Source organism: Martes martes (genome assembly GCF_963455335.1).
Source record: "Martes martes genome assembly, chromosome: 3".
NCBI lineage: Eukaryota > Metazoa > Chordata > Mammalia > Carnivora > Mustelidae > Martes > Martes martes.
In genome coordinates this window covers 52,502,901-52,528,487 of record NC_137890.1, presented here as the reverse complement: position 1 = coordinate 52,528,487, position 25,587 = coordinate 52,502,901, and the positions used below count along the sequence as shown (strand labels likewise).

At 37.0% G+C, this 25,587-nt stretch overlaps 1 protein-coding gene across 2 annotated transcripts in view; it reads left to right on the top strand.

The window, feature by feature from the left end:
- VWA8 (von Willebrand factor A domain containing 8) overlaps positions 1-25,587 on the top strand; it is a 330,448-nt gene that overhangs the window by 127,535 nt on the left and 177,326 nt on the right. For both annotated transcript variants that reach the window (XM_080798346.1, XM_080798347.1), the window contains exons 17-20: positions 3,719-3,834; positions 8,888-8,994; positions 12,219-12,325; positions 23,840-23,911. In XM_080798346.1, coding sequence (XP_080654472.1) covers positions 3,719-3,834; positions 8,888-8,994; positions 12,219-12,325; positions 23,840-23,911 — 402 coding nt within the window. The remainder of the gene's footprint in view (positions 1-3,718; positions 3,835-8,887; positions 8,995-12,218; positions 12,326-23,839; positions 23,912-25,587) is intronic.

Sequence of the window (25,587 nt, the reverse complement as noted above, 5' to 3'; positions counted from 1 at the left end):
GAAAAAATTTTCCGATCAGATACTATAACTCATCATGCTAATACAAAAAACCTTTGAGGTGTGCTCTTAAACTCCATAACCATGGTAACTAAGGGAAATGTGCTCATATCCTCACACTCTCTTTTTTCAAGATAAAACTGCAATTAGAAATTTAATGCTATAGATGTTAAACACATGAGGGATTTTCTAATAAAGTGCATTCTCAATTTTTAATTGGTAATGTGAGAGCAGAAATAAGCAAACCCTATATTCAACACCTTACATGGCTTGACATAAAGCTTCGCTATGTTGTTTTTTTTTAAACACTGGGTGTTATTGTAAAGCATTTCGGTGTTAGTAACTGAGAAAGCTGGTATTTTTCAAATTCGTGAGACGTCCTTACTGACCACTGGAATGAAACATGAAGGCTGTATTCAGTGTCCTGCTTGGGTGAGGCTAGAATAGTGTACATTACACGAGGAAGTTGCTGTGTGGCTTGTTGGGACTCTTGTCATGAGAATCTTCAGGTTGGAGTGATTTATCAAACATTTTCCATGATTAAAGTAGGAATTTTTTGTGGGCCCACATATTCAGAATGGGAATTGCTGAGTCATATTTCGCTTCTGATACTTTAAATCATACTGGCTCAAATAATCTTATCCTTCTTTCTCATATCCATCAGGCGCCAAGTCTCTGAAACGTTTGTTGATTCCTTCTCTCCACTCTTTTTTGCCAGTAACCTTACTGCACCTTATTGTTTTATAGACAGATCATTGCAGTAGCTTACTGTTTCCTGTCTCAGCTCTCTCTGTCCTTCAGCTACTTTGCTTGCTACCACCAGATTAATCGTTCTAAAATCATATTACCACTTTGTACATGACAAAGTCCTGTTGCCTTTAGGAGTAAGGCCAAACTCCTCCAAGGGTCAGTCCCAGGTCTTTGCTACTTAGGAGCAAGTTTTCCAACAAGAACCTCTAGTAAAGCCGGGCTGGTTTCCTCACATTTCTGCATCTGTTCCTGTTCCTTTTGCTCTCATGCATTTGCTCATAGCATTTCTTGTGCCCACTTGAACATTTTCATTTTAAGCCCCTCTAGCAGTTGTCAAGTGCTTCACTTATTTTGGCATTAAATTGTATGCTATTTTGAATTGCAATTTATGCTTTCTTATATTTAAATATTGTCTCCATGTCTAGAATGCAAATTTCTTGAAAACAAGGATGAACCAAATGTTTGCTTATAAATGGGTTCTTTGAGACATAGAATGTGTTTTTTAATAGAAAAAGGGATACATCATAAATGGTGATCATGCTCCCAACCTAGTCCCCAGAGGACCATTTATTCTGTGTTGTAGCTGAGATAGAATACTAACCACAGCACACCAGCACCTCATGGAGCTGCAAAATACACACAGGAGGAGAGATCCCTGCTCTTTGTTCTTCCTTGGGACCTACTGAGATCACCTTAATTGAAATGCTGAAACAAGCCAGTGTGCAGTGTGTCTCCAGCATCTTGGCACCCTCCCACCATCCATCGTGAACCCTCTGCTAACTTCACGGAGTCCTCTTCTGCATTCACTTAGGGGCTCAGGGCCACTGTACTACCCCCATCACTCCCGTGACATTTCACCCTGGCCTCTTTTGCCCTCCTAAAGGGCTCGTTGCTTTGAAAGTTCTTCTCTCTTCTGGTTTTTAATGAAAACTGCTGTCTCCCAATGCTGCTGATCTAAATTGGGAATTAATCCAATAATAATCTGATGCATTAAATTCATACTAAAATACAGGTCACATCCCCTTCCTGTGTTAGATTTTTTTTTTTTTTTTCATTTTGAAGAGGGTGACTTTTAACAATAATTGCTGACATTTGTTGAGCACCCCTGCATCTGACCTCTGCTAAGTGCTTTAGAACAATTTTCTTCTCTCTCCCTTTTTCTTTTTTTAGTTTCAAGTTTTTTATTTTAATTCCTGTTTGTTAACATACAGTGTAATATTAGTTTCAGGTATAGAATTTAGTGATTCATCACTTACATACAATGCCCAGTGCTCATCACAATTGCCCTCCTTAATCCCCGTCCCCTATTTATCCATCCTCCATCCACCTCCCCTCCAGCAACTCTCAGTTTGTTCTCTATAGTTAAGAGTCTGCTTTCTGGTTTGCCTCTTTTTTTCCTCCTATGTTCATCTGTTTTGTTTCTTACATTCCACATGTGAGTGAAATCATATGTTGTCTTTCTCTGACTAACTTTGCATAATATTCTCTAGCTCCATCCATGTCACTGCAAATGGCAAACTTTCATTCCTTTTCTATGGCTCAGTAATACTCCACACACACACACACACACACACACACACACACACCCCATATCTTCTTTATTCATTCATTAGTCAGTGGACGTTTGCGCTCTTTCCGTAATAAGGCTATTGTTGATAATGATGCTATAAACATTTGAAGGTACCCCTTCAAATTGGGATTTTTGTATCCTTTGGTTCAATACCTAGCAGTGCAATTGATGGATTGGAGAGTAGATCTACTTTTAACTTTTAGAGGAACCTCCATATTGTTTTCCACAGTGGCTGCACCAGTTTGCATTCCCACCAATAGTATAAGAGGGTTCCCCTTTCTCTGCCTACCCGCTAACAATCGTTGTTTTCTGTGTTGTTAATTTTAGCCATTCTGACAGGTGTAAGATGCTTTTTCACCATGATTTTGATTTGTATTTCCTTGGTGATGACTGATATTGAGCTTTTTTTCATGTGTCTGTTAGCCATCTGTGTGTCTTCTTTGGAAAACTGTCTATTGATGTCTTCTGCCCATTTTTTAACTGGATTATTTATTTTTTAGGGGTTGAGTTTGGTAAGTTCTATAGACTGTGGATACTAACCCACATAACAACCTTAAAGGTAAAGGCATTTTTGTCACCAATTTAAAGATCAGAAAACTGAGGCTTGAAGATGTTGAATAATCCATCAAGCTAATGCATGGGAGACTGATTTGTCTAATTCCAAAGCTGATAAACTTTGTCATTACATTACGCTGCCCACCAAGATAACTTCAGAATCACATCAATAAACATTTACTGGTACTCACATATCCTGAGTTCTGTACTAGCAGCTCTATTAATGGGATTTCTTATTTTTTTGAAGAATAAGAAAACAACGTGAAATTCTTCTGGCAGTATAAGGGAACGATTTCAGACTGCAAGCTGCCACCCACGGGACAAACTGGTTCACACCTCTGTGGTTAGCAAACTAAACTGTCCACAATTCCTTTTCTCCATTTTAGAAGCCATAGATTTACCTAAAGCTCTGAGCATTTTCAGACTATCTGAACAGTTCAGCTTTGTGTAGGCAGGGGAAAAAAGAATAATTAGTTAATGGTTCATAAAAGCTATTTGTAAGTCGGGTATGGCCTGTATTGTGTAACATCTTTCCTTCATTCATCCTGTTCTCCGCCCCCCAACCCAAAAAACATGTATGAACAGCACTTAGTATAATGAAAACACTTTTATTGAATTTCACTGATAAACATGTTTATAGATTTAAAAAAGAAACTATCTGTAAGGCTGCCTTAAGTATAAATTGGTTTTCATTTATTTTTATTTGTAATTCATTAACAGTATGTATGTATTTGAAGTTTGGCCTTGTCCTTCAGGAATAATGAATTCTGCTCTCACAACTATCTAAAGGGACTCTCAGCCAAGTTTAAACAAGACTCTTAACGGGCTGTCTTTGCCTTTTGATAGGCACAGTCACTGGCAGCATCACTTTCTACCAGACAGCTGTTGCGGATTTCTCGTCGGCTGTCACAGTACCCTAATGAAAATCTTCACAGTGCAGTTACTAAAGCCTGCCTTTCCAGGTAACTGTGTTCTCCTTTCTCAGTGCATTCAAGTTTCTGGGTCTTTGCTAAAACAGTAATGTAAGTTTAATTAATAGTACCCACACGTCTGGAGAAAGTATTGCCTGAATATGTAGCTATTTCGATCTCATATTTGGTTGTTAGAACATATTTTATCCTATTTAGGCATAGCAACAATTTTTTTTTAAAGATATCACTTATTTGACAGAGAGAGAGCGCAAAAGCCAGGGGAGTAGCAGGCAGGAGAGGGAGAAGCAGGCTCACTACTGAATAATGAGCCCAATGCAGGACTCGATTCCAGGACCCTAGGACCATGACCTGAGCCAAAGGCAGATGCTTAACAAATGAGCCACCCAGGTGCCCCAAAGGCAGATGCTTAAGGAGTGAGCCACCCAGGTGCCCCTTAAAAATATCATTTAAGAGGGATTTTGTAGATGAGAAAACTATTTAAATCACTTGCTTAAGTTAGAGAGTAGGAAGTAAGTAAAACTGGGTTTGGGATTTGAGCTCTGGTTTATATGTCTTCTGAGCTAGTCCCTACTCCCTACTCTCTACTCTCTACTCTCTCCCAACTCCCTACTCTCCTGTTGCCTAAATTTAACAAAACTAATATCTTTTCAGTCTACACTAATATTTCTTATACTTGTTTGGAAATTATTATAAAATATTGGCTGATAGAATTTTCTTACAAAATCACACTTGCATGAAACTATTTTAAAAGGGTAATAAAGGCGGCGGAGGTATCTGGGTGGCTCAGTCAGTTAAGCCTCTGCCTTCAGCTCAGGTCATGATCCCAGGGTCCCGGGATGGAGCCCTGCATCAGGCTCCCTGCTCAGTGGGAAGTCTGCTTCTCCCTCTCCCTTGGCACCCCCCCCACCACTGCTAGTGCTCATGCTTGTGATCTCTCTCACTCTCTCTCTCTCAAATGAATAAATTAAAAAATCTTTTTAAAAACAAAGAATAATAAGGATTAATAACAATGCCCAAGAAGCTCAGAGATTTCTTTTAGACTCTTTTCATATGATCTGCCAATTATTTTTTGGTGGTTATGACTATTGTCCATTTATTCCTTGATTTAAAAAAAACAGGAATTAAAAGAACCTATTCTCAGCTTAGGAGAATCTGAAATTGCCCTCTATCAATTTCCAGTTTAGCTGACAATTTTTCTTATAGTGAAAGTATGCTTCCTGTGTTGCAACTTAAATTTGTTCTCTCTATGGTGTATTCAGGTAAAATAAGGCTCCTTTCTAGTGTCTTTAGAGTAATTTTTTAAAAAAACTAATAATTATGAGAAATAATGGAATTCGTTCTTCTTTTAAGTAGAAAAATATTAGGCTTCCAAATGAAAATTAGAAAAAAAGCACTTCAGTTGCTTATTTTTAAGGGTCATGATCTGAAAAAAAAAAATATAGACAGAGAGATAGATTCATTACCTACCCAGTATTTTCTTAGTCAGAATTTGGGTATTGATGTGTGTTAATAGGAATAAATATTCAGTACTAAACAGTGTAAACAGTTTTGGAGCCTAAGGGGAAATAATATTTTGGATATCAGAATGAAATAATCATACCCAAAGCATTCTACAAACTGTTCCAAAGAATAGACAAACAGTGAAAACAGCAATTCACTTTGAGTCTAGCATAATTTTGATACCTGAACCAGACAAGAATAATGTATGAAAGGAAAATCATAAACCATGAAATATTTTAAATCATGAGCAATTTTAAATTATTTCAAGAATGTGAAGAAAGTTTAATATTTTTAGTTCACTATATTAGTGAACTAGGAATTAGAAAAAATATTATTTTAAAAAATGAATAAAAAGGATTTGATAAAACCTAACAACCAAACCTAAAAACAAACCAAATTCTTAGTAAACCAGGAATATTCTTAGTAAACCATGAAAAGAGGGATTATTCTACAATCTGATAAGGAGTATGTACCAAAAATTTAGAGCAAACATCTTTATGGTAAAATACTCATATTTCCTTTAGAGTTAGGAACAGAACAAGAATGTCGCCTTTTTGTACTTTCAACCAGTGCATTTGCCCAAAGTTATCTGATTGGCTAGATAAAAAATTCAAGAGAAACCATATATAAGTCATTAGAAAAATAGAGTTTAGTGAGATTACTTATAAATCCGAATCAGTAACATTCCTATATTCCACTAACAATCAATTGAGGAGATCTGATTTTTTCAAAATCACCCCATTCGTAATAATGGTAGAAAGCTTTGAGCACCTAGAGCAAATCAAATTACATGTAATACTTTTATGAAGAAAAGCATAAATCTTCATTGAAAGCTGTAAAGGACTTAAGTAAAAGGGAAGCTATACCATGTTCACGGAAGGGAAGCTTCAGTGTTGTAAAGCTATTTTACTCCAAATTATATATAGCTATGACCTAATCAAATACTACTAAGGTTATACAGAATTTGACAGGCTGATCTCAAAATTGGCCTGGAAATAATAGCAAAGGAAATTTTGAGGAAGATTAAGGTGTTGTACTTTTTCTTTCTGATATCAGGATCCATCATAAAGCTATATTCATTGTTACAGTACGATATTGGTGCAAAGAATAACAAATAGACTGTTAGAATAGACTACAGAGACCAGAAACAGGCCCACACATCTGTAGGAACTTAGCATATATCAAAAATAACATTATATAAATCAGTGTGGGAATGGATGGACTTGTCAATAAGTTATTAAAAATAAAAAAATATCCATTTTATGCCATACAAAAAAGTAAAATCCAGATATATGACAGAAACACTGTAAACCACTCTATAAATTGTAAGCCACAGACTAAGAGATGTTTGATAAGATTTGGAATCATAAAAGGATTAGTATTCAGGGGCTATAAAGTATTCAAATTATTGAGATGAAAGAATCAACCCTAAATGGGCAGAGGATGAGTAGGCATGCATAGAAGTTAATTCAGATGACCAAAAATATTTGAAAAGATGCAGGGAAATGAGATTTAAAACATTAATCAGCTATAATTTCATACTTCTCACTTCTCTGACAATGACATAGTTAGCCTGAGTTAGCCTCAGGGAACTACTTCTGTTCTTATGTTTCCCATAATATGGTTGAATCTTTCTATAGTTTTTTTGTTACAACCAAGATCACAGAGACTGGAGCCCTTCTGATTGTATTTTTGCTGTAGTAAATGAATATAATGATGATAATGATTTTTAAAAGGCACTGTGATGCTCATGATGATAAATACCCTTGAAAACTTTACAGTAGGATATGTATTTGCTTTTGTTCTAGGAAAGTAGGATAGATGAATGATATTTCACTCATTTACTCACTTATTTTACAAAAGGCGACAAGGGGAGGAAAAAGCAAGTAGAAAATATCAGTGAGCAATGGAAAAAGAAGCCATTAACTAGAAAAAATTGAAAGCTAGAAAAGTAAAGTTTGATCTCATATTACCTGACATACTTGTCATTTGTGGGGTGAGTCAGTATCTTTAAAAATGTAAATTCTACAGGTAAACATACTTCAACTTCCATACTACCTCTGATTATTTGGTATTGCTGTCTGGGTGTGAGATTGAAAATAACTCTGAAACATGTTCAGTGTCAGTAGGAAAGAGTATCATATTGGCAAGCAGTGTATGTCACTGATGTTGGAAGGGAGGCATACGTGCCTTTTTTGCTGTTCTCTATAGGCTTTGGAGGGCAATCTAGGAATGTTCCAATGTGGGGACAAGTGAGGGTGTGTTGAGAGCAGACTATATGGATGTAAGGGGTTTCTGGGACTAGCACACAGTGTAATTGTCACTCAAGGTAGTTTGACAGGAAGTAACAGTTAAAGCTGCAGAACCTAATGTCACCAGGCCACACTCAAGTTTATGGTCTAGTGGGGAGAGGCAGGTCGGGTGGGCAAAGTGCCAAGACAAGGGCTCAGGAAACAACATAAAAGCCCATTTATTGGGTCTGAGAGATAAAGTAAGGCCTTGGTTTTAAACAAAGCAACAATATGATGAAGAGCCAGAGATGAACATTAGTAAGTCTTACTCGATGCTGTACTGATGAGCTACTGACCCAGAGTGATAGGAATCCTCCCATCATAGCCTGGAACCAGAATGAGGAGGTAGCTGGGAGATAGGGTCAGCTATGTCAATTCTGTCACACAGACAAGAAATCCATCAGTTCCTCACACACTCATTCTTTTGCCTTCTCGCTCACACCGGCATCTCTTTTATTAGAGCTTATACCCAGGGCTGTGGGAACCACCACAAAGGATTTTGAGCTATGGAAAACCTAAGTTAGAAGTATGATGTTCTTAGTATGTTTTCTTGGGATATCGTGGCACGTAGTGGTTAGTTTATGGTAGTATAACACAGGTAATAGGTTAAAAATCACTTCTGCAAGCTCCCTTGGGATCATAAATTCCAGATACAGTTTTATTTGTGTGGGTGGGAAACTCCATTTTCATGATCTAATAAGCCCATGATGTTCATACCATCTATTTGTAGATGAAGAATGCCTCTGTCACTCACCAGATTGTTGCTTTGACAACATACATATAGAATAGACAGGCTATATAATCCTAAATTGAATAATTTGTGTTAAGAAGTAAACCCCATAAATCCACTTCCACTAATTTGAATTTGTGATTGCTAAGTTGGAGCCAATTCAAATGTTGTTTTATCTATTTAAGAAAATTTGATAATCCAGTTAAACAATTAAAGAAGATTTATGAGGTCTACTAAATCCATTTTGAAAAGAAAATCATTTTAAGTCTTGTCCTGTAAGATGTTGTGTATACATGAATATTGCTAATTACATGTAAGTTTTGTTAAAGGAGATCAACAAACAGATACTCTTCTTCACAGGTACTTGAAGTTTATATTTATTGCAAAATTTTTTACTATTTGGATTTCACAGCTCAAGACTGAGTTTCCTTAATTGGTTATCTTGAGAAAGAGAGAGAGGAAGAAGAAGAGAAAGAGAGAGTTTGTGTGTGCACATGCCAAAAGCTCTTTAGGAACCACAGAAAGCTTTGACTTTATCATTCTGTCCTTCCTGCCCCACCAGGTTCTTACCAAGCCTTGCAAGGTCAGCGTTAGAAAAAAACTTGGCAGATGCTGCGATAGAAATAAGTACTAATAACCATCAGGAACCAGAACTGGAGGATTACAAATGTAAGTATTTGACTTGTTTCTTTTTTAAGTGAAATAATTATTATCAAACTTTTGTATTTATTATTTTAATTTAAATAAAAAGTGGTTTTGTTTTCCATCTACTTTGTTTTATGTACTAGGTTGAAGAAATTAATCTTTATTTATTTTTAAATTGAAACCCATTTACCAATTAAATCTTAGAATATTTCCTTTATTTCAGAGCGCCTGGGTGGCTCAGTTGGTTAACCATCTGCCTTCGGCTCAGGTCATGATCTCTGGGTCCTGGGATCATCCCTACTTAGTGGGGAGTCTGCTTCCCCTCTTCCACTACCCTTGCCCCCTGCTCATGCATGTGCACATGCTCTCTCTCAAATAAATAAAAACTTAAAAAAAAAAGAATATTTTCTTTATTTCAGTGCATACCAGATACAGGTCCTCCTTCAAAGAGTCACAGTTGACACAAACATATTCACGGCTCTGAGAATCCCTGCTCTAAAGAAACGGCCATGATTTGGTTTTACCTTTTTTTCCCCCCCAAATATATTTCACCATAGGATCTAGACTTCTCCTTCCTTTACATAACATTTACATTTTGAGGACCACTAGTCCTGTGGGATATGTTCAGGAAACTGTTCTAGGTTCATGTAAACTACAATAATATTTAGAGTACCGTTTCATGCCTTCTTACTCTCCCATTTCCACTCATATTGTCTTTTGTGGTACTTTTCTTATGGATAACCATAAGTATTTTGAATTTGAGGAAAGTTTAGCTCTTCTATAGAAGTTCCCTATTTTTCAATTAGAGTCCAACAATAGGTTCTCTACTGTTTGAGATTAATACCTGTTCTATCAAAAATCCAACGTGGGACCCCTCTCTAATGAGGACTTATTGTGGCTGTCTTTGTAGTAGCTGTTTTTAATAGTTGGGGCTACACTGAGACAGGAATTTGTGTTAAAGAAATGAGATGACTTTTTTGAGTAAAATTAAAAACTCCACCTACTGATGGATCTGGGTACAGATATGCAGAGCCAGCATGAAGAGACAGGACCACTCTGGGATCTGTTGACTTGTATAGTTACTTGAATGAATCTTAACACATATCCAGCGATGGACTGAATTATTCTGACTATAGACTGTTCAGTCTTGGTAACGGGCCAGTGTCAGCAGTTCCCATCTAAGCCTTGTGTAGTGAATAAGGAACCTAAGAGACTGTTGACTCATCTGGTTCCATTTATCTTTAATGTCATCTCTCTTGAGAAGGATTCGTTTAATGCACTCTCCTTGTTTGAGAACAAGGTTCACCAAATAACCTTCTGATGAGGATTTGGCTTTCTGTGTAGTTCTGCCTCCAAATAATATGCTGATATGGCCACCAGTGTATCATGGGGTCAATATGAAAGTTGTAGCTTTCATTACACTGTAGTATTTTCAATTCTTGTTTCTATAGCAGAATTTACATATAGATCAGAATATATGTCTTTAATATTCTCCTGAGAGTCACATTTATGGTCAATAGACGTGACAAAATTAGGTTTTGAATCTACTGAACTAAGGACCTTGACAGATGGACTAAAATAATGCCATCCTATGAGATTTCTTAGCAGACAGGTAGCCGGTTTCTCCCAGGAAAGTACAAGCATCACCATCCTCTGAGGGCATTTCTCTTTTCAAGCTTGAACTTTTGACAGTAAACATTAGATGAGTGAATTAAATTGTCCTGAAGCCCTAAATCTACTGAACAGATGTGTTCCATAAACCACAGATGATATCAGATGCTACTTGAATCTGAAATTACGTTTGTCATCTTAACATACAAGCATATAGTGAAGTCCCTGCCACAATCCTGGTCTTTGTACAGTTTTATATTGGGTCTGTTTCAGAGCCCCTGCTGGTAGTAAATAAACAGTAGATTCTCCGCGTGACAGCTTATAGGTTTTCTTCCCTGTAGAACTTGTAAATAAAAAGGGAAATGGCAAGGATCTATTGGAGGGAGAGGTCTCCTGTGCTTTGGCAAATGTGTAGCACTCAGCACTGATTAAACAGGGTGACAGTTTAATTACTTTTAGCTCAAAATCATTCATGGCATTGCAGAACGCAAGCGTTGCTCTTCTCCACTTGTGTTTCAAAATGTTTTAATACAAAAGGGCAGTTTTCTTATTTGAAGGGTGGAGGAGTACAGGGCTGGTGGATGGGTCAGTTGTTTAAGGCATTGTGATAATCTCTCTGCTTGCTTGGGTATTTCCATAGGATGGAGTGTTATTTGGAGTCAAAGGATTAAATATGCCCCACTTGGCAGAAAGAACATTAGACTATACCAAGTTCTATTTTTAGCTCTGCCCATGTTAGCTGGGTGGTTTTAAGCAAATTACTTAATTTATGTCCTTAGCTTCCTCATAGGTCTTGTTTCATTGTTAAGAGAATTACATGAAATTATATGAAAAACAACAAAGCTTCTGGTTTGAGATCTGGCCCATAGAAGGTCCTCAATAAATGATAGCTTCTATTGTGATCATCAGTACCACTGTAACAACTACCACCGTTAATGTTATGATTATTAACCATGGAGAGAATGCATATGAGATGTATTCCCTGACTTCAAATTTATTATTATTGGGTTTGCTGGCTGTAGGGAGCTCATATTCTGTTCTAGATTAACTATTTAAAGCAAATAGGAGATAACACAATAGTAATCATCACAGAATAACTGTATAGCACCTGGCATGCTTATTTGAAAATACAGATCTCCTCGACCATTTCTGGGAATAGTAATTTCAGAGGTCTGTGCGGGGGGTTGATTAATCAGTATTTTTTACTAGAATTCTAGGAAGTTCTCACTTGGAGTTTTTCAATGGGTGGATTCCCAAAAATGATATTCAGAGTATTTCAGAGCTTCTGAATGTATATTTGGTTTGTTTTATGTGTTAAAGTCTCTGACAAAACAAGTTTAGGAAGGTGGCTTGACTGAGTTCTGGGTGGGGGGTGGTTCTTTAATTCTATCTCTATGCTGTTTGCTAACGTGCAATATTTTATATAGAATTCGTTATCTTTTGGAACATTTTAAGCATTTTATTTAGAGCTATGATGTTTTATTTCCACGTTCAACCTTACTTCTTTTAGATGTTAAATTGAAATTCCTTAATGAGATATTAAATTAAAGATGCTGTGTTGCTTTATGTTCACATTGGACTTGGCTTCTCTGAGTACAGAACTACGAGTAATTCTCTATCCTGTGTGAAATGTTTAGGTGAAATAGCATCTGGATCTCTGAGGATTGGGGCTGTTAGTGCACCGATCTATAATGCCCACGAGAAAATGAAAGTGCCTGATGTTCTGTTCTATGACAACATTCAGGTAAGATCACTGCTTTGCCTTTCTGGATAAATCTCCTCTTACATTGTGGTAATTAACTCCGCAGTGAAACTAATGTTTAGTTATTTTTCTAATTTGCTAAGTTCAATTCAGATGATGCCAAATGAGGTGTTGACACATCTTTTATTAAGGCATTATAAACTTTTAAATTCTTTCCCAAGACACCTGAAAATTGAGGAGTCGCTACTGTGATTAGGGTAATATATTTTATATGTGCACATGCACTAGACTCCAGGTAAATAAAATGAATATATCATTAAATTAAAAACAAAATGAACTATTCCTTATACTCTCTTTTGCTTTCCTGTTAAATTATTTTCACTGGTTCAAAGAGGATGTGTCCTGTGCACTCTCTTCTTCATCTTCCTTTCCTTTTCCTGAAAATTCCTAATATTTTAATGTTCTTTACTTTTCCTGTATTTTTTTCCTTTTTAAGGGAGGAAGGTAGATAATTTCTCACTTGTAAACTAACCAGTAATTATGGACCTTCTGCTAAGACACAGAAATAGTGTATACCCAGAAAGCTTTACTATAGATGTTCACCTTAATAAGATTTTTTTCAGAGAAAATTACCCATAATGTAGGAGATTTTTCTTTTCCAAATTTTCTGTTAAGTGGCTATATATTTATTTTATAAAAAGAAACATACTTAAATTTTTCTTTAATATTTGGTCCCTAATCTGAACATAAATAATAACCTTACATTATGTTAGAAGAATTTCTACTTACTATTTTTTTAAAGATTTATTTATTTACTTTGAGAGAGAGAGAGAAAAGACATGAGCAGAGGGGCAGAGGGAGAGGGAGAGAGAATCCCAAGCTGACTCCTCACTGAGTGCAGAGCCCCACCTGGGGCTCGATCTCATGACCCTGAGATCATGACCTGAGCTGAAACCAAGAGTCAGACACTTAACTGACTGCACCACCCAGGTGCCCCACTTGCTATTTTTACTATATTAAGGAGTTAGAAAAACTTAAGCTTTTTGTCTGCCATTTCCCAATCATATTTCTTATTCAGTGAGTACCATAATTCTTTTCCCTATATTAACAATACAGAAGGCATCTGGGAAAATCCTTCTCTCTCAGTAAAAATCTTGATCCAGTATTTTGAAATCTGTCAAAACTGTAATTACTACCTCTGACATACGCAAAGACATAACCTGGATAGGTTTTGTATTTATTCTATAGCCCATTAATTAATGTAGGTTTTACTTCTCTTTCAGAGCATTAATGCTCTTATGCAAGCAGTGGACAAATAAGCAGACAATGAAGTTACCTTTAAGACACAAAGAAGGAAAACAATCTTGCCTATCAAAGAAAGACAAAAACATAATTGTAAGGAAAATAGACTGTTTCTAAGCACTGATGGTATCACATTCTGCCCATGTAGTGGAAAGAGAAAGGGATAAAGAAAAAAGAGCCAGAAAACTTTGTTATAAGTGACAATTTGAAAAACCCCATGGTATCAAAGGTTGAAAAGACCTCCCAGCATATGAGAATGTAGGAAATTCAGTAGCAGGGAGGGCCATTGTGCCCTTGAACACAGTGTCTGTTGCCATGGTGTCTGTGACATAGCTGCTGAGGACCGCAGGGATGCTGTGAACTTTACACAGCGGCCCTGAGGGACTTGCTATAGCCTGTCTCCAGATGTACCTTTGCTTCATAAAGCATTATGACTTAACCACTAAAGAAAATTTTGAGCTGTACCAATTCAAGGAACTGTGGCTTTGGATTACATTTGCTTTTGTTGCGTATGTTATGATTTCCTTTTAGTCTGTACTTCCTTTTGAAGCAGTAGTCTTCAGTGTCTCTTGAATATGTAGGAGCTTCTGTACCATCCTCTTTCATGTCCTGTGGTCCCCTTTCCACATGGTATTGAGATTGATTTTTTAAATGTGTTTTCCACACCACTGAAGTCAAGTCTGTTTTTCTTTAGAGTCTTCAGCAAATAGCATGTGCTTGGCATATCATGAATGCTGAGCAAGTATGTGGTGAGTGGGTTAATAAAGAAGGAGTAAGATTTTGAATGTTCATAATGAGGACTGTTATTAAATCTGTCATTAAAGAATGTTATACTTACAGTAGTAAGGGGAAATCGGAGGAAAGAGCAATAGCCTCTTAACCCCGAGGACCTTTAAATATTTTAAATATTTAAAATATCTACCATGTATCAAGCCTTGTCCTGAAGGTATTTGAATAAAGAGATTACAGTACACACACGTACACACATACACTCGCATAGCTCCAGGGCTCTGTCAGGGGAGAAAGACAACAAAGTACACATGATTCCTGTACAGTGGGATGGAAGTACACACAGGTTATTCTGGTAGCACCGAGGAGATGATGGTCCCAGGTTGGAATGATCGTGGAAAATAAGTTAACCAGGCAAAGCTGACTCTCTCAGGCAGACGGACTAGCATTTGCAGAGACTTGGCTATGTGACAGAGTAGTTCATTTAGGAGGCTACATATAATTAATTATCACTGACGCAGAGCTGAGGTTACAAATGCAAGAGTAACAAGAGATGAGGCCAGTAGGTTAGGAAAGGGTCAGAACATCTTGGCCTTGCTAATTAAGGAATCTGGATGCGATTCAGAAGAAGTGAGGAAGCCACTGAAAGATTTTAAGCACATTTTCACTTGCTAACTTCGCATTCGCTCTTTAATGTTGTCTATGAGTTGGAACCAAGGCAAAGAGAGACTTGTTAGGGGGCCGTTGCAGTAGTCTAAGTACAAGTTATGAAGGATCTGAATGAAGGGAATGACCGTGGGCATAGAGTGGAGAAGACACCTGGCAGGGCTGTTTAGGCAGTGGGTAGAGTCAGTGGAGCTGTATGTAAGATGAAAGCCAAGATTCGCCCTCAGGGAGCTCATAGTCTGCTGGAAAAGCAAACAGAAGAGAGCAGAGAAAATTATTCTGAATTTTTGACTGAATATAGTGAATTTGACTGAATATGGTGTTGGAGGAGAGTGACAGGAGATGAAGCCAAGACTAAATCAAGAATATATGAAGGGGAGGGGAGTCCTGGGGGCAGGCTGAATTTATGAAGGGAGTTAAGAAGTATAGACTTCCAGTTATAAATTAAAGAAGTCATGAGGTTGTAATGTACAGCATGGGGAATATAATCAATAAAATCGTATCAGCTTTGCAAGGTGGCAAATGGTAGTGATCATTTCACAGTGTTTGTAAATGTTGAATCATATTGTACAACCTGAAACTAATTTAACATTATAATATCAATTATACCTCAATCAATAAATAAGTAGCCTTTAGCCAAAAAAAAAGAGATGAATCTGTGTTTCAAAGGTATTAAGAGTCATTTAAGGAATTTTGAAAAAAAGAAGTGACATGATTTTTTTTAAAGATTTTTATTTATTTATTTGACAGAGAGATCACAAGTAGGCAGAGAGAGAGGAGGAAGCAGGCTCCCTGCTGAGCAGAGAGCCTGATAAAGGACTTGATCCCAGGACCCTGGGATCATGACCTGACCCGAAGGCAGAGGCTTTAACCCACTGAGCCACCCAGGCACGCCTAAAGAAGTGACATGATTTTTCAATGAAGAGGTAACTGTCAGTTACATAAAGAACACATTGCCTCAAACAGACACTGAAGTCAGAGAAGCCAAATTGTCTGATAAAAATCTAGGCCAGAGATGTAAAATACTAAATGAAAACTGGGGTAGAAAGGAAGGGATAGATACCCTTGACATTAGGGTGACTTAATAGCTTACACTTGGTGTTTAACCAGCTCTTGGCAAGGGAGGAATGAAGTGTGCAGGAAGATGATGGTAGCGGTTTGGTCAGGTGGTAGGAAATGATGCTATTAATGAGGATAAAAGATACAAGATAAAGAATGATGTTGAGAAAAAAAAGAGACAAGTTTTGGATATGTGGAGGTTGAAGAGACTGGGAAATAACAGTACATAGTTTGATAGTCACTCAGAATATGAGGCTGGAGTTGAGGAGGAAAGTTTTACTATTGAAGATTAGCATAGAATTGGTGCCTGAAGCAATGGAACGGAGGAGAGGATTTAGGAAGAGTGGTCTGAAGTAGCTCTTCAAGCACAGAAGTGGATACTCAAGTCTCACACAGCCCACCCTCACCCTTGTGTACAAGTAGGCACAAGCTACTCTGCCCTAAACCTTGTCCCCTGGGGAGAGCATGTAAAAAGGCACTGACAGAGAGCAAATGAAGGAACGTGGGGGAAATCAGAATCGAAGGAATTGCTACAACAATTAGGTTGGAAGATCCAACCTAAAAGATTAGGGAGAGAAATTGTTAGAGAGGTAGGAGGGATTCAGGAGAGATGGACAATTAACTGGATAAGAAATTGTCTGTGGTTGGGGTGCCCGCGTGACTCAGTTGGTCAAGTGTCTGCCTTCAGCTCAGGTCATGATCCTGGAGTCCTGGGATGGAACGCTGTGCCACCCCCCACCCCACCTCCAGGCTCCTTGCTCAACAGGAAGTCTGCTTCTCCCTCTGCCCCTTCCCCTGCTCCTTCTCCCTCTCCCTCCCTCTGTCTCTGTCTGTCTCTCTGTCTCTCTCTCTTTCTCTCGCGCGTGCACGCGCTTATTCACTCACTTTCTCAAATAAATAAATAAAATCTTAAAATAAAAAAAGAAAGAAAGAAATTGTCTGTGGTACTTAAGTGGGCCAAGAGGTTAAGAGAAGAATTACATAGGCAGTGACAGTGACCTTAGCCTTAGCTAATGTTTGTTGATTTGAATAATCTAGTTAGATGGAATGAGGGTGTGAAGTAGGGAGAACATGAGTACAGTACAGAAGAATACAACTATAGTTTGAATTATTTTTCAGTATTTACACTGCTTTTTTATCTGGCTATGCAGGTGCTTGTTCCAACTTTTCTGTCTGTTTCTCATGCAGATTAGCCCCTTTGTTACTGGAAGACTTAAATGTCTGGAAATTGGCCCTGACTTTTCATCTTAGTTAGAATGAAGAGGTCTCCAGACCACATTCTCACTAGAACCCAGAATAAAGGGGTATTCTAGGACTCCCTTTTAAGTAGGGTAACAATACAGGCTTGCTGAAGATAGTCCCTAAAATAGTTTCTATTTGCATTTGTTGTTCATTATTATTAACAATGTCTCTTTTGAGTCTTAAAAAGTGTTCCAGAGTGGACAGTTAGTTGACAAGCTTTTTTTTTTTAATTAATTTATTTTTTTTTAAAGATTGTATTTATTTATTTGACAGATCATATAGTAGGCAGAGAAGCAGGAAAGAGAGAGAGAGAGAGAGAGAGACACACACACACACACACACACACACACACACACACACACACACACGCAGGAAGCAGGCTCCCTGCTGAGCAGAGAGCCCGACGCGGGGCTGGATCCCAGGACCCTGAGACCATGACCCGAGCTGAAGGCAGCGGCTTAACCCACTGAGCCACCCAGGCGTCCCAGTTGACAAGCTTTTTAAAGCTCTAGCTCAATGCTGTATCTGCAAGCATTTCAGAAAAATAAAAACTACAAAGATAAACATTTAGGAAATACTCATCTGTTTTTGAAGGAAAGAAAAAACTTTGTTTTTCTAAGAAAGAAACTGAAAGAAAGTACAGCTTAATTTGACAAGTTAAAAGGAAAATGTTTGAGATGTCAAAAAAAAATCCATAAAGCAAGTCAAAAAAAGAAAAGCAGGTAACAAGCTAGAAAATATCTGCAGCATGTATTAAATACAAACAGTTGATTTGCCTTTTCCATAATTAGGGAGGTTCAATAACTTCAGTCCTTATGAGGCTATTACTGTTTTGATACAGAAAACCAAGAGAAAGAAATAGGGATATTAATTGTTCTGGAATATATTTCTTCCTCCAACACCCCCCATCCCCCAAAATGAGCCTTTGTGACCTACTTAGGTTGTCCTATTTTTCCAGATATAAAAGAGCAATGTAATTTCCTTTGTGGCTATTGTGAACAACTTTAATCTTGTTCTTTTATTATATCGTGTCCTAATTCAAATAACAAAATGTGGAAGCTAAATACTACATTTCTAATTTGAAAATTGCACATCCTTTGGAGGTAATGGTTAAGACCAAGTTAGTGTAAAATGTTCCTTGGAAATCTTCAGTTATTTTGGAAAGCTTATGTATATTTACATTATTAGCAACTACTAATTTAAGTAGTAAATTATAAGCCAACCCTGCATAGAGCAATAGTTAAAATATATTTGAGTTAAATTATGAAAACTCTTTGAAATAATGGTGAGTAGCTTATTCTTGCTTAAGTGGACTACTTCAAGTTTTAAGTACCAGTGACCTAACTGGTTATATAACTTATAATCACTGCATTAATTTTTGGTTTTTTAAAAAATCAAATTGTTTTGAGTATGGTCTTTTATAATAGATATTTTACTTTCTTTTTTATTCAATGTATTTAAACTAAAAAAAAAAAAAAAAACAATTTACCTATTTCTCCCACCCCTACCTCTAGCGTCTAGCAACCACCAATATGTTTTCTCTATCTATGAGCTTGGGTATTTTATTTGTTTAGTACATATATGCATATATATATACATATATATATGCATATATATGTATATATGCATATATGTGTTATTTACATATTATAAATATACACATATATATTTTTTATGTTCCATATACAAGAGATCATACAGTATTTGTCTTTCTTTGACTTTTTTCACTTTGCGTAATGCCCTCAAGGTCCAGCCATATTGTTACAAATGGCAAGATTTCATTCTTTTTGTGACTGAATAATATTCCATCATATATATATATATATATATATATATATATATGCCACATCTTCTTTATCCATTCATCCATCAATAGACATGTAGGTTGTTTCCATACCTCGGCTGTTGTAAATAATGGTGCAGTGATTGTGGCGGTGCAAATCTCTTTTCAAATTCAAACAAAAAAATTGTTTTCATTTTCTTCAAAAAAATACCTAGGAAGTGGAATTGCTGGATCATATGATAGTTCTATTTTTAATTTTTTGAGGAACCTCTATACTGATTTTCATAGTGGCTACATCAGTTTACATTCCACCAGCAATACACAGTTTCCCTCATCTTCACATCCTCACCAACACTTATCTCTAGTCTTTTGATAATAGCCATTCTAATAGATGTGAGGTGACATCTTATTATGGTTTTGATTTCTATTTCTCAATGACTGTGATATAGAGCATTTTTCCATTTACCCATTGGTCTTCTGTGAGTCTTCCTAGGAGATGTCTCTAATCAGATCCTCTGCCCATTTTTTACTTGGACTGGTTGTTTTTTTACTGTTGAGATATATGAGTTCTTTCCATATTTTGGATATTAGCCCCTTATCAGATACATGATCTGCAAATATTTTTTGCCACTCACTAGGTTGCCTTTTCATTCTGTTGATGGTTTCCTTCACTCCGCAGAAGCTGCTTAGTTGGATAGAGTCCCACTTGTTTAATTTTGCTTTCATTCCTTGTGCTTTTGGTGACAGATTCTAAAATCATCACTAATACCTATATCACAGAGCTTATTACCATCTATGTTTTCTTCTAGGAGTTTTATGGTTTCAGAGCCTAACATTCAAGTCTTTAATATATTTTTGTTAATATTTGTGTATGGTGGAAGACAGTGATCCAGTTTCATTCTTTTGCATGTAACTGCCCATTTTCCCAACACCATTTATCAAAGAAACTGTCCTTTCTCCATTGTTTTCTTCCTTCTTGACTCCTTTTTAGTAAGTTAATTGACCATTGATGCATGTGGGTTTATTTCTAGGCTCTCTATTATGTTCCATTGATTTATGTGTCTCTTTTTCTGAAAATATTATAATTTGATTGACTCCTATAGCTTTTTTATTACTATAGCTTTTTTTACTGACTACTATAGCTTTTTTTATTACTATAATGTAATATAGTTTGAAATCTGAAAGTGTGATGCTTTCAACTTTGGTCTTCTTTCTCATGACTTTTTGACTTTTTAGGATTTTTTATGATTCCATGTAAATTTTAGGATTGTTTGTTCTGTTTCTGTGAAAAATGCCATTGAAATTTTGATAGAGATTGCATCAAACATATAGATTATTCTGGGTAGTATGACATTTGAACATTAATTATTCTAATCCATGAACATGGAATATCTTTCCATTTATTTGGGTCTTCAATTTCTTTCATTAATGTCTTGTAGTTTTCAATATGCAGGTCTTTTACCTCCTTGGTTAAATTTATTCATAGGTCTTTTATTCTTGTTGATGCAATTATTGATGCAATCTCTTTCTGATGGTTCATTATTAGTGTATAGAAAAACAACAGATTTTTTTGGTATTGATTTTGTATCTTTCAGCTTTGCTGAATTTGTTTATTCTAACAGCTTTGTGTTAGTGTCTCTAGGGTTTTCTGTATATGAATACCACCACCTGCAAATAGTGACAGGTTTACTTCTTCCTTTCCTATTTCCTTTTTTCTTTTTTTTTTTCCTTGCCTAATTTCTCTGGTACTGTGTTGAATAAAAGTGGTGAGAATGGGCATCCTTGTCTTGTTCCTGATCTTAGAGGAAAAGCTTTGAGCTTTTTACTATTGAGTATGTTGTTGGCTGTGGGCTTGTCATACATGATTTTTATTACAAGATATGTTCCCTCTATACTGCTTTGTTGAGAGGGGTTTTTTTAAATCATAAATGGATGTTGAATTTTGTCAGATGCTTTGTTATATTTATATTCTCTCTCTACTTTTTGTGAATTTACTATAGGTTATTTCTTTGTAGTTACCATATGCTTACGTATAATTTATCTACAATAGCCTATTTTAAGCTGATAACAACTTAAATTTAATCCCGTTGTAAATCTCAATGTACTTACTCCCTTCCATGTTTTATGTTTTTGCTGTCACATTTTGCACTTTTTATCTTGCATATCCCTTAACTAATTATCATATTTATAGCTATTTTTACTACTTTTGACTTTTAAACTTCATACTATCTTTATAAGTGGTTAATCTATCATTCTATATATTTAATTTCCAGTGAGATTTATTTTCATATGTGTTCTTTTTTTTTTTTTTTTAAAGATTTTATTTATTTATTTGACACAGAGAGAGATCACAAGTAGGCAGAGAGGCAGGCAGAGAGAGAGAGGAGGAAGCAGGCTCCCTGTTGAGCAGAGAGCCCGATGCGGTGCTCAATCCCAGGATCCTGAGATCATGACCTGAGCCTAGGGCAGAAGCTTAACCCACTGAGCCACCCAGTTGCCCCCTTCATATGTGTTCTTAATACTAATCAGATCACTTTCTTTTCAGCTTAAGTCCCTTTAACATTTCTTGTAAGGCTGAGTTAAAATAAATAAATAAATAAATAAATAAAATAAATAAATAAAATAAGAAAATAAAATAATAAAATAATAAAATAAAATAATAAAATAAATAATAACAAATAATAATAAATAAAAATAAATAAATAAAAATAAAATAAATAAATAAAAATAAAATAAAAAAACTAAATAAATAAATAAATAAAATAAAAATAAAAATAAAAAATAAAATAAAATAAATAAATAAATAAATAAATAAATAAATGATGACGACTCATTTAGCTTTAACTTATCTGGAAAACTCTTTATCTGTTTTTCACTTCTGAGTGATAACTTTGCCAGGTAGAGTCTTCTTGGTTGGCAAGGTTTTTTTCAGTCCTTGGAATATATCATGCCGCTCCCTTCTGGCATGCAATATTACTGCTGAAAAATCTGCTGATTGCCTTTTGAGTGTTCCCTTATATGTAACACATTTTTTTTTCTCTTGCTGCTTTTAGTGTTCTCCTCTCTTTTGCTTTTGACATTTTTATTACAACATGTCATGGTGTAGGTGTCCTTAGGTTCCTCTTATTTGGAACTTGCTGGGATTCCTGTATCTAGAAGTCTGTTTCCTTCCCTGTATTAGAGAAGTTTTCAGCCTTTATATTTTCAAATATAAAACAGGGGCCTGTGTTTACCTTTATATTTTCAAATATAAAGGTAATATATTTTCAAATATAAAACAGGGGCCCGGTGGTACAAATGTTAGTCCATGAAATGTTGTTTCTTAAGTCATTTAAAATATCTTTATTTTTTGTAATTCTTTTTTTCTTTTTGATGCTTTGATTGGGTTAGCTCCACTGCCTTGTCTTTGAGTTAACTGATCCTTTCTCTTGCTTCATCTGGTCTGCTGTTGAACCTTTTCAGTTCAGTTATTGTATTCTTCAACATTGTAACTTCTGTTTGACACTTTTTTTTTTAATATTTTCTATCTCTTTATTGAAGTTCTTACTGCATCCATCCATTCTTCTCAGTTTATTGAGCATCTTAATGACCATCACTTGAACTCTTTATCAGGTAAATTACTTACATCATTTCATTAAAGTTTTTATTTCTGAGGTTTTATCTTGTTCTTCCATTTGGAACATATCCTCTGTTATTGCATTTTGCTTGACTTTATTGGTTTCTATACAGTATATGAGATGACTACTTTTCCCAGTCTTTCAAAGGAGTGGCCTCAGGCAGATGAACCTTGTCATTCAACCCTGCCTTAGCTCTTGATTGGCTCTTAAATCTTTGTGCTTGTCCAAGCTGCCCATTATATTTTTAATAGTTCCCAGTAATTGAGGATGTGCAAAGATCTCTGTATCCCACATGGGAGTATCTCAGTGCTTAGATTCACACTGACTGGAAACCACATCCTCGGGTGTTACCTTTTAAAAGTATGCAAATATATACAGTCCTGTGTATTACGACTGGAAGCCTCACTGACCGCAAAAGCCGGGTGATCCAGAGGTGTCCATTGGGTGACAACCATAGAGATTGGGGTTCCAGACAAGTATATAAGCCCTTTCCTGGGTGATACTGATGAACTCAGGCAAGGCCAAGAAAGAAAGAGATCCAAGATGGCACCCATATTCTGTGTTCCTTGAGAGTGATCCATTGACCTCTAAATGTATGCCAGACCCGAAGCTTGCTCCTCAGGCTGAAGCTCCAGGACAAACAAAGGCCTCCTTCACAGAAGACTAAGGATTGTGCCTCAGTCCACTGTCTATGCAGTGTCCTGGGCTGGTAGCCTGCCTAGAACCATCTTTACAATTGCCATAGTCCCATGGGACCCAGAAATACAAGACTCCCCCCACCCAGCCACCATGTGATTAAGGAGTATCTGTGGGGTGACAGCTGCAGAAACCAGGCACCAGACATACAAACCAGGACACCAGATGCGTGTAAATCTCCCCTCCAGGATACACTAGTGCTTTGGAGTGTCATAGAGGGTGAGCACACATCCTCTAGAAAGGGTTACAGCTAGGCCCCAAGATGCATGTTTAATTAAATGATTTCATATGTTGCTGTACAATCTGCATGTCCATGGGAGGAGGTGAGTTCAGGATCTCACACTGCCATCTTGAACTGAAACTCTAGATGCTTTACTTAGCACGACGACATCTTTGTTGTTAACTTTATTATTCCATCTTGATTATACAAAACACAATTAACTTCTAGTTCTTTTTTTCTAGCACATGGTAGTGATGGAAGACATGCTGAAAGACTTTCTTCTCGGAGAGCACCTATTATTGGTTGGTAACCAGGTGAGTTATGTGTGGCTGGAACTCAGGTACTAATGTATAAATGATAATGAGCTTAAAAGCAGTAAGTTTCTTCTCCTTGTTGGGATACGTTTTTAGAGGTGATTCTTCATTTTCTACTAAATGACTGCTTTAATGAAGCACAGATTATCTTCCATCTTCTAAAATTTAGAGTTATCTCACAGCTGAAATCACCGCTCAGTCACCCATCAAGTTCTGTCCATTCTGCCTCACAGATATCGACTCTTCTTTCGCACATCTGTCACCCTAGCCCAGCTGGCCATCGCCGGTCCCCTGGACTATGGCAGTGCTTTGCCAGTATAGCTCACTCTGATCTGCCCTTCACTGTGCAACCGGGTGATACTTGTCGAACTAAAATTTGACTAAGTCTCTCTTTTTTGCTTAAATTGGCTTCCTGTTGCTCTTAGGTATAGTCTTCAGTACGGCTAATGGTGTCCTGCAGGATCTGGCCTCTGCCCGCCTTTCTAGGCCTGAGGCTTGGCTCCCTCCCTCCTTTGTCTCACTCAGTGGTAGCTTGAGCCACTGTGAACTTCCTTTAGTTTCTTATCTCTGCCCTGGTCCTTGGTGCATGTTCTTCTCTACACAGAGCACTCCCAGTCCCCTTCTCCACTCTCTTCCCTTAACTCCTAAGGGGTCTTCCATTGTTCCTGGTTCCCTATATCTCCCTGTCATCACACTATCACACTAGTCATGTCACTCTGTTTATATATAGAGTGATTGTCTTTCCAAATTACCTATGTGATCCTCAAGGGCAGGGACCATAGTTCTCTTGCTTATCTCTGTATCCTCAGTTCCTAGAACAGTGTCTGCTACATAGTAGATATTCAGCATGTGTTTATGGAGAATGGACATTTTCTATTTAGAAGCTTCTGATAATGTTTGGACATTTTCTATTTATATATCTATAGATAGATATATATCATTATCTTCTGATAATGTTCCCCACTTGAATTATCAGATTTAATAAACTTTCAGAAGGCGTTTGGTCCTAATTTTTCCTTTTATTTAAACTTATAAAAAATACATATTCTTTATATATTTAGTCCCTTAAACTTACAATTTAAAGTGTTGATTTTTTTTTTTAATGGGCCAATTGAATGGCTTACTGATTGAATGCACAGGTTTGGATGTTAGCTGGCTAGAGGTGCAGTAGGAACCCTCTCCCGGCTCGCTGTGACTGTGGGCGAATTGCTTATCTTACAAGGCTGGGTTCCCTGATATCTAACCTGGATGTAAAAATAGCACACACTCAGCTAAGAGCCACGTGACTCTGAGGACTGAGGAGAGCTATGCAGGATGAGGGTGAGGTGGAGCAGTGGTTTGCTTCTACTTCATGATAAATGGAAAAGGGGCAGTGTGCTTTGAAATTACTCTAGAGCACTGTACAGATGTTGACGGGAAATCCGGTGTGCTACCGCCAGTCTATTTCCGGTCCCAAAGAAGAGAACAAGGCAGCAGGACAAAGCGCTAGGCAGTGGGGCGGAGTGAAGAGCAGCTACCACTCTGCAGGTCCATGCCTGGACCCCAGCACTTGGTGAGGATAGGAGATCTCACTGATTTTCAGGCTTCCTCAGGTTGGCTCCGCAGCCAGCGGGTAGAGCTGGCAGGTTGAGGATTCTCAGGAGGAGCAGGGCTGGAGGCATGGGGCCCACAGACTC